Source organism: Neopelma chrysocephalum, unplaced genomic scaffold (assembly GCF_003984885.1).
Source record: "Neopelma chrysocephalum unplaced genomic scaffold, ASM398488v2 Primary Assembly neopelma1_345, whole genome shotgun sequence".
NCBI lineage: Eukaryota > Metazoa > Chordata > Aves > Passeriformes > Pipridae > Neopelma > Neopelma chrysocephalum.
Genome location: NW_020898009.1, coordinates 106,880 through 116,829, shown reverse-complemented (window position 1 = coordinate 116,829; position 9,950 = coordinate 106,880). Strand labels below are relative to the sequence as shown.

General features: G+C 53.0%; 1 protein-coding gene across 1 annotated transcript in view; it reads right to left on the bottom strand.

The window, feature by feature from the left end:
- Nucleotides 1–5,110: 5,110 nt before the first annotated feature.
- LOC113978553 (GDNF family receptor alpha-4) overlaps nt 5,111–9,950 on the bottom strand; it is a 73,228-nt gene continuing 68,388 nt past the window's right edge. Inside the window, exon 8 of the mRNA XM_027705578.1 lies at nt 5,111–8,160. Within this exon, the coding sequence (XP_027561379.1) occupies nt 8,014–8,160 (147 nt within the window). The 3' untranslated portion in view covers nt 5,111–8,013. The remainder of the gene's footprint in view (nt 8,161–9,950) is intronic.

Here is a 9,950-nt window from a genome sequence, read left to right as displayed (position 1 = left end):
GGAAAGGAAAGGAAAGGAAAGGAAAGGAAAGGAAAGGAAAGGAAAGGAAAGGGAGAAGAAAGGGAAGAAAGAAAGGAAAAAGGAAAGGAAAAAATAAGGGAAGAAGGAAACAAAAGAAGGAAAGGGAAGAAGGAAAGGGAAGAAGAAAGGAAGAGGGGAATGGAAAAAGGAAGGATAGAAGGAAAGTAAAAAGGAAAGGAAAAAGATAAGGGAAAAGGAAAGGAAAAAGGAAAGAAAAAAGGAAAGAAAAAAGGAAGGGAAGAAGGAAAGGAAAAATTAAAGAAGGGAGGAGAGTGTGGAGGTTTTCCAGGGCTCTGTGCACACCCAGGGTGATGCTCTTTCCCACCTCCTGTCATTAATGAACACTTCTGGGTAAGGAGCCAGAGAGGGATTTGCCATCCAGCTTTTCTTCCCAGAAACCTTTAAACACCGACCTCCTACAGGAGGAACGGAGGCAGCTTCAAATCTCCTGAAAACCCAACCCACTGAACTCCCCCAGAAAGGCTGGACTGGAGGATGGGAGGTGTTTCTCCAACCCAACCAAAACTGGGATGGTTCCACATCCCTGGATGGTGGGGAATCATCTGTTGATCCAGTGAAAGCGCCAACATTTCCATTTTCCCCCCACTAATGGGAAGAAGGGAGGAAACAGAGGAGTACAAATGAGGCAGAATTCCACAGCTGAGGCATTGCCAGGCAGAATTCCACAGCTGAGGCATTGCCACTCGGGCAACAGGAATTTGCAGAGTTTCTCCTGCTTCCCCCGGGGGTTTTTGGTTTCTGAACTAATTCAGCAGCAGCAAAGCAGGGGCTGGAGGGACAAAAGGGAAACCCTGAGATGTTCTCAAAGGCACAAGATGGAAGTAGGTGGGGGGAGATCTAATGAGAGGCCTGATGGCACCTGCTGAGGGGTTTTCTGGGACACAGGTGTCCCCATCACTGGAGGTGGGATGAGCTCCCAGAGTTTCCCCTTTGTAGGGATAACTGGGAGCAGCAGCACCTCCCCAGACTGGATCTGCAACACAGACAGACCCAACACCCTCAGCCACGTGATTTTGGGACACCATCAGCACCCTCTGGCAGCTCTGAGGTGAGGCCTGGGCTGTCCTGGAGGGACTTTTTCTCCTCAGTGACTCCAGAGACTCGGGGATGACAAACTCGGGATGAGGGATCTGCACTGGGGATGTCCCAGGGGAGGTAAAAATCTCGAAGAGGGAGATCTGATGGTTCAAATCACACTGGAATGGGATTTTTTTTCAGGAGATGGAGGTACAGGACACAGGGAATGGCTTCCCACTGCCAGAGGGCAGAGTTAGGTGGGATATTGGGAAGGAATTCCTGGCTGTGAGGGTGGGGAGGGGAGGCCCAGGTTGGGCAGAGAAGCTGTGGCTGCCCCTGGATTCCTGGAAATGTCCAAGGCCAGGTTGGAGCAACCAGGGATGGTGGAAGGTATCCCTGCCCATGGCAGGGGTTGGAACTGGATGATCTTTAATGTCCTTTCCAACACAAACCATTCCATGATTCTGTGATCAGCTGCAGGATCAGGCCCTTCCTTCACCCTTCACTGCCCTGTGTTCCTGGTTCTTCCTCAGACCTTGGGAATGTCCCAGAAGCCACATCTGCAGGGAATTTAGCCAGAAAAGCACCCACTGGGCCACTCAGGTTCTATCAGGGAGGGCAACAACTTGCTCCTCTTTATTCCTGTGCTGCTGCTGAGAAGCTTGGGATGCAATTCCATGAGCCCAGAGCCTGCAGGAACGGGCTGTTTCTGGTGGTGAAGATGGGATTTAACCTCTGCTGGTCCTCACAGTGAGTCCTGGGTTTGATGTGGAAGTATGGAGATTGTGGCAGCTGATCAGGAGGCATCATCATGCTCGGGAATTAAAGCAGAGCACGGAGGTAACTCTGGTGTCCCTGTTTCCCCACCCATCCCACCAGCAGGTTTTCCAGCTCTGCTTCCCAATCTGCAGCCACAACGTGCCTCCAACAGCCTGACTGCCAGGATTCCCACTGACACATTCCCTGGGATCCCTGCTCCCACCAGAAATCATTTCCACTCCTCCTTAGGAAAAAAAAAACCCAAACACGAAGCACCATAAACATTTTCAGAGCCGATTCTGCAGCGCTTCCCTTTGGCAAAGATCTGCTGTTCCTGCAGAAATCCAACGTTTTATTGACCATGGTGAGATTCCTTCAACCCTGTCAGCACTTCAGCACCGTTTTCATGGAGATTAACGGGTGGGAAATTGTTGTTTCTGGTTCAGACGTCCCCTCTCAGCAGCTCAACACCAGCTGCAGGATTTCACTTGCGCTGTGTCTGCACTCACAGCACGATGGGAATCCTGGATCTCCCTCAGGTCCCATCTCCAGGCCTCTCCTCCAAACTCCCAGTGCTGCCCCATGCCCTGCTCTGTCATGGAATCATGGAATGGTTTGGGTTGGAAGGGACTTTAAAGCCCATCCAGTCCCGTCCCCCCTGCCAGGGACACCTTCCACTATCCCAGGTTGTTTCAAGCCCCATCCAGCCTCTTCTGGGGGCCTGGGAACATGGGAAAATCACTCCCCCTGTTCTTGCCTCACAGTTTGATGTCTGTGGTTGGAGGAGGAAGTGAGGATCAGTTTTGTTGTGTCCCCCAAAACCAGGAGATGGGATACAAGTGGGGGTCAGGCAAAGCTCCTTCCAGCTGTTTGTGGTTCTCCGGCTCCAAAATCTCTTCACCCTAAATTTAGAGTGGTTTCCAGGCTTTCCTGAAGCATCCCAGAGCAGGGGTGCTCCAACCAGCCCCACATTGATCCCACCAGGATCCAGGAGCAAGGGCAGACCCTGTGACCGTGGGAGTCCCATCAGGGAATTCCCGAGGAATCTCCTTCAAGACCAGGTCTCCTCTGAAGCCCAGCATCTCCTGTCACCCCTCACCAGCTGCTCCTGGACTGTCCCCACCAGCTTTTTGGGAGCTGACCTCGGTCAAGGGCCACCTCCAAGATCCAGGGAAAACACCTCAGACCTGCAGCGCTTTCACAGCCCAGTTCAGGTTCAACAGGCTGGAACTGCCCAAGGAATTTTCCTTTGGCTCAGCCCAGGCACTGCAGGGAAGGAAACGGCCCTGAGGAGAATCCAATCCGTCCGTGATCCCCCCCAGGTTTTGCTCCTCTTCAGCTGCTTCGCCCCTGCATGGAGGCAAACGTGATTTTGAGGAGGGAAACACGACTTTGGGGAGGAAAAACTACGACATTTGTGTCCAACCTTCAACTCCCCCTGTGTTTAGGAGCCACCTTGAACTTCACTCGCTGTTTTTATACAATTTTATCTACTTTTGTTTTGTAGAGGTTCCCCCCCCTCCAAAAAAAAATTGGCAGGAAAACATTCCATTTTCCTCTGACTGATTTTCCTGTGACTTCTTTCTTTTTTTTTTTTTTTTTAATTTGCCAAAAATAGCTCCCAGATGTTCATGGCATGAACTGAAGTGTCCCTTTCTGGCATGAACCACCACCCTCCTCCTCCTCCTCCTCCTCCTCCTCCTCCATCTCCCTCCTCCTGTGCCCGCTGAGGAGGTGGAGCAGCACCAGTGGCTCCCAGTTATTTCCACCCACTGGCTCTCGTGGTGGCATCTCCTCATTAGTGGCTCCACGTGCTCCACGTGCCCTTAATTGCTGGTGCAATTATTCCCATCCCTGTTAGATCTGGCAGTGCCTCCCTCCTCCTGGTGGCACCGGCGTGGAGCCGAATATTCCCCAAATTCCTCACAAATCTTTGCAGTCTTCACCCCCACAGGCAGCACAAGGAATTGTGTGGGTCCAGGTCCCCTTTCCTGGTGACATTGATGTCTCTCTGTGTGACAGTGACAGGACCCAGGGAATGGCTGGAGCTGTGCCAGGGCAGGGTCAGGGTGGATCTCAGGAAAAGGTTCTTCCCCCAGAGGCTGGTTGGGCACTGCCCAGGCTCCCCAGGACAGTGGGCACAGCCCCAAGGCTGCCAGAGCTCCAGGAATGTTTGGGCAACGCTCTGAAGGACAGGGTGGGATTGTTGGGGTTGTCCTGTTGGACTGGATGATCCTTGTGTGTCCCTCCAGGATATTCCATGATTCTATGATTCCAGCTTGCTCACCTGAGCCCCACCACAATTCCAACCCCACCCAGAACATCCCCCCCCGGTTCTTCCAGCTCAGCACCATCCTGGACATCCCAGCACGGACATCCTGGAGCTGCAGGTGAGATCCAAGAGGTCAGGAAAATGCATGTGTGCTTTATTCATGGATATGTTGGAATATTGACACGTACAGAAGAGAGAAGTACAAGTCTGAGCCCAGGATGGGCTGACACCCACCCACCACCCTGCCCTGGTGCAGGTGCCCACACGGGGGTTGCTGCTCCAGCACCACCTCCCAGCCCTGGATCTTCCCTCCCTGCTCACGTTCCTTCTTGGAAAACGATGTCCATGATGACATGACACGATGCCAACATGGATTTGTACACTCACAATATTTCCTGGGCTCTCAGGGCTGTCAAACTCCTGGGAACGGTGCCGAGCAGCCGAAAAAATAGAGTTTAGTGGCTACAGAAAGTCTGGCTGGTTCTTTAATTATTATTAATTTTTTTTTATTATTATTATTTTTTTTTTCCCCATGACTTTTCTTTGTGCTTATGGAAGTCCCCAGGAATGGAGTAATTCCTAAAAAAAATGGTCTCCCCTTTCTCTCTCTCTCAACATTCTCAGTCCTTTGCCTTTACAAGCAGCTTTGGGGGTTAAAGAGATTTGAAGGTGAAGATCCAAGGTTTGCTTCACAGAATTCAGCAGGGATGGGATTTCATCCCAAAAAACCACTGGCTTTTCACAGGGGAAGAGCAACGGCCTGTGCACACGTGTGCTGGTGGGTGGGAGGGGTGGAATCAGGATCACATTTCTGAGCGAGGCTCAAAAGTCTTTTTGCAAAGTTTGATTCGTGAACAGGCCTGGAGAGAGAATAGACATCAAATATAGGTGAAAAGGGGGAAATGATTGGGAAAAAGCCATGAAGGTTTGGGGATTATTGTTTAATTCCCACCTGCCTGGCTCTTTCCTGCTGGGTGAGAGGCTCTTGCTCTGTGTCCCACTCACTTTTTTCCAAAGGACAGGAGATGGGAATTGAGGGTCTCATTCAGCTGTGATGCTTAGAGACAACAAATCATAAGGAGTCTTAAAAGCAAGATATCCCTGGAAGTGTCCAAGGCCAGGTTTGGAACAACCTGGGATAGGGGAAGGTGTCCCTGCCCATGGCAGGGGGTTGGATTGAGTGATCTTTAAGGTTCCTGCCAACCCATTCCATGATTCTATGATATAAATCCAGGGGAAATGATGACACCTCTGACTGAAATAGTTAAAAATCATTTAAGATGAACCTTCCAAAAAGTGCAAACAGACCACTGGTGCTGCTGCTGTGGGACAGGGTCCTGCACTAGGTGACCTCTGGATTCTCCACACCTGTTTTCCACAGCACCAGCCTGAGAGGAGAGGTCAGGTGGGCTTTCCAATCATCCCAACCAGCCAGAAAAACTCTTCCTCCACTGGATGAGAAGGAAATGGCAAAGTGGCACTTCAGCATCACTGGAACTGAGCTGTGAGAGCCCCAGGAGTGGAGCCACGAGAGCCCCAGGAGTAGGTGGTCCTGGAGAGCAGCTGGCACTTGTGTCCCCAGCCTGCAGAGACTCAGCCTGTGCGCCTTTAAAGGCTGGTGGGGACAGGCTGGATGTGTGGAAAAGCAGGGAATGACTGCAGGACTGGGAAGGAAAGGGGCACAGGAAGGCAATTCCCAGCGTGACCTCATGGAGCTGAGGTAGTTCCTTGCCTTTGAAGGGTTGAGCATCAGAGTTTCATCCCCCTCCCACCTCAGAGGAGACGAGTTTTGCAGGGTTGGGGTCGTGTCACTTGCTCTCCCAGAGGACACTGAAGTCCTGGATGAAGGGGAGACGTTCACGGATCATTCATCAACTCCGTGCATGGATATGGCACTCGGAAAGGACTTCCCTGGAGCTCTCCCTCTCTGCCTGCTTCCCTGACCTGGGTGAGCCTCTTGGCCGTGAAGTTCTCACCTGGAAGTCTCAGCTCAGGGTGGGACTTGGCACCCTGGACACAGGCCTTGGATCTTGGAATGTTCCCACCCTGCACACAGGCCTTGGATCTTGGTATGTTCCTCTACACAGCCCTGGATTAGGAAAGCCAGGAACTTTGGACAAGGATGCACCAGGAGGATTTCTGTCCGTGTCTGTCACACCCACAGGTGTTCAGCTCCAAACGAGAGAGGTTCCACGTTGGACCAAAACCCAAGGAAGCTGCTGCAGTTCCCCAGCAAAATCTGCAGCAGGAAACAATGGGAGATGTTCTGCAGGGAATGGGAATAAAAAGCACTGGATTCTTCTGTGTCAGCTGCTGCTAAGCCTTTCCACGGATCCAAATGCTAAGGAACTAACGGTGCTCCTTGGAGGAGCACAATCCAAGGGAGAAAGGGGCTGCTGCAAATCCCAGGCCTAAATATTCCTGGAGAATCTGAGGTTATTCCTGTGCCTCCCATGGCAGCCAGCCTGGATCAACATTTATCCTGGGAAGCCATCTCACCCTTCCTTACATCCTCTTTCCTGGCTTGATGTAGGAAGGGGCTCAGCCCTCCAGGAAGGCACTGGGACTCCTCAGCTCAAGGGAAGACCTTGGAATGCTCAGGTAGTTCAAGGTCACACCAGAGCCACCCAAGACACCCCAGAGACATTTGCCCCCACCTCCCTCCAGCTCTGGCTGCAGCTCAGTCCAAAGGGTCACTTCCCTTTGTTCAGGTGACCTCTTGGCTGAAGAAACAGGACCTGGCAGGAGGAAAAGCCCTTCCCCTGCTCACCTGGACACAAGTGAGGAGAGTTCTCCAAGGAGGGGGAACCACAGCAATGCACTCCCTACCCACAGCATGATCCATGACATGGCCTTTCCTGGATATTTCTGTCCTCAGGGTGGTATCTAGAAACCTTTCCTATCTGTCTCTTCCCAGGAAAACCAATGAAATCCCCTGGCTGAAGACTGAGATTGATGGATGCACAGGCAGCACGTGAGAGTGGGTTGTGTTGGGCTCACACAGTGATCCCTGATGGAGAAAGCTCAGCTTGGAGTGGGACAACACTGGCCTCTGGTTGTTTGGATGTGACAGAAAAAAAAACCCCACCCCAAACACTTGACAGGACCAGAGGATTGGGATTCTCGGGTCGGGACACGAAAACCAGCCGGGAACAAAACGCAACACACGTGTTTCTTCCTGAACACCAGCAACATATGACACAGGTTTCCCCAAAAAGGAGGGCCCGAGGGGTGGGTGGCAGCTGGGAGATACATGCTGGTTGTACTCTGCTTTTCCAGAGGGTGGAGAATCCCTGCCAGCCAGTTCGGAGTGTGGTGACTTGCTCCGCCCCAGAGGTGCTTCAGGTTCCTCTCCGGAGAACGAACCCAACGACCTTTTCACCACTGCTCTGGTTTCTTCAGTCTGAAGCAACCAGGTGGGTTGTCCTTTGGGTCCTGAGCATCCCTGGAGACCGTCTGAGCTCCACATGGTTTGACTTGTCCTGCCAAGAGCCCCCGGGCACAAGTCAGGGCTTCAGAAAACCTCCTGACAGCTCCTCCATCCATCCAAAGTCTTTCCCCTCCTGGATGGGGCAGGCAAAAGCATTTCCTTTGCAGCTCCCACATCCTGGATCAACTCTCTCCTTCCTCTTTTTGAAGGGGACTGTCCATGGCTCCAACCCCATCCAGGGAGAACTGGAGAGACAACAACCAAGCTGTGGGGTGGGAAGGTGACCAGGACCAAGGATGAGCCGGTTGTCGACGATGCCGATTGTAGAAAATCAAATAAACTGGCAGAGGGATGAGGAGGAGGAGGGAGGGATGCCCAATCCGCACCTCTCCTTCCCATCCCCTCCCTCCTCCCGAAAAAGTTACTGCTCCGGTTGTTTTGTAAAGAAACCAACACCAAATCGAGTCTGTGCCCGGCGCGTTCCTGCCCTGCCTCACATCCTGGAGAGGCTCAGCACGGCAGGAGCGAGGAGAGGCCACATCCAGAGCGGAGAGGCTGCCCAGGGGGAAGGGGCTGCCAGGCTGGAGGTCCCTGAGGACAGACGGGTGGAGCCCCGGAGGAGCCGCTCCTCCCCTGCCACCTGCGAGGGAAAGGAAAAGCGTCAGAGGGGGGATCACGGAATCATGGAATGGTTTGAGTTGGAAGGGAGATGAAGAGTCATGTCATTCCATCCCCTCGCCATGAGAAGGGACACCTTCCACTAGCCCGGGTTGCTCCAACCTGGCCTTGGATGCTTCCAAGGGATGGGGCAGCCACAGCTTCCCTGGGAATTCCATCCCAACCCCTCAACACGCTCACAGGGAAGAATTTCTTCCCAATATCCCATCTAAAGCTACTCTCTGTCAGTTTGAAGCCGTTCCCCCTTGTCCTGTCCCTCCAGGCCCTTAGAAATACTCTCTGTCCATCTTTCTTGTCAGGCCCTTCAGACCCTGGAAGGCCACAGACAGGTCACCCCGAAGCTTCTCTTCTCCAGGCTGGACAATCCCAATTCTCCCAGCCTTTCCTCACAGCTCCATCCCTCTGATCATCTTGGTGTCCCTTCTTGGTCCCTCAGAGGATTTAGGGCCTGGGGACTGTGCAGCCCCCAGTGTGTTCCTGTGCAGAGGGGCCAGGCTTAGTCTGAGCACCCAAACTCCAGCCTGGAGGTGAGCTCAGCTCTGCGGGAGCTGCTGCTGAAGATGGGGCTGTGTTGGGGTCACCTTGTGGGCTCAGAGATGATTTGGGCACTGGCTGGAGGTGTCTTTGTGTCAGGGGGTGCCTGGGTGCCCACTCAGGTCAAGGGCTGGCCGCTGGCTTCACCTGGTGGCCTCAAAGGTGGAGAAGTCAGAGAACCATGGAATGGTTTGGCTTGGAAGGGACCTTAAATCTCATTTCTTTCCAACCCCCTGCCAAGGGCAGGGACACCTTCCACCAGCCCAGGTTGCTCCAAGCCCCGTCCAACCTGGCCTTGGACACTTCCAGGGATCCAGAGGCAGCCACAGCTTCTCTGGGCAACCTGTGCCAGGGCCTCACTTGGATTTCTCTGAGGTTTGGGGAGCACCAGCTCCAGGGAAATCCTCCGGATCTCCTGGGTTCCAAATCTATGGCCTGGCAAATGTCTCTCCCGCATTCCAGCGCCCTGGAAAGCAGCGAAGGAAACTGAGGCTGCTTTTCTCCACCTCCCCAACCCGCTGCTCTGCGAAAATGGGGCGGAGGGAGGTGAACAGGTGGTTTTCCCAGCGGAAGGAACAGCACAGAGGCTTAAAATAAGCCATGTTTGGAAGCTCCCAGGAGGTCCCGGCGGCCCAGCCCGATGCCCACGCTCGGCGCTCGGAGCCTGGTCCGAAGTGACAGCCTGTGTCACCCGTGACAGCCTGTGTCACCTGACCACTCAGCAAATCGGGGTCACCGTTAATTATTCAGTGGTGAAAGAATTCAACCTGAAAATTACTCTGGAGGGGGGCGAGTGAAGGTCATTTTGTTTCATTTAAAAGTAAAATATTGAGCGCCTCGCGCTGCCACCGGCGGCAAACGGGGCTGCTGTTTGCTTTAAATCATTTCAGTTTGATGTTATTTTGATAGTAACAATCTGCTGCTGGACTGGGACCTCTCCTCTGGAATTTTCCAGTGCAGACCATGGTTAAGCCTCTGTGTTTTGACCTCCAGGATCCTCATCTAAGGGGGGAACTGTGCCCTGGGAAGGGGAAATGATTGTCTGAAACCGCTCTGGAGGAGGCTGAGGAGCCACATCAGTGGTCCTGGCTCCCCTTCTACACTCCTGAAAAGTCCATGGATTTCCCAGTACTTCCAAAAGAAACATAGGGAAGGTTTGGGAGGGTTTGGGGAGGGAAGGTTTGGGAGGGTTTGGGAAGAGAAGGGAAGAGAAAAGTG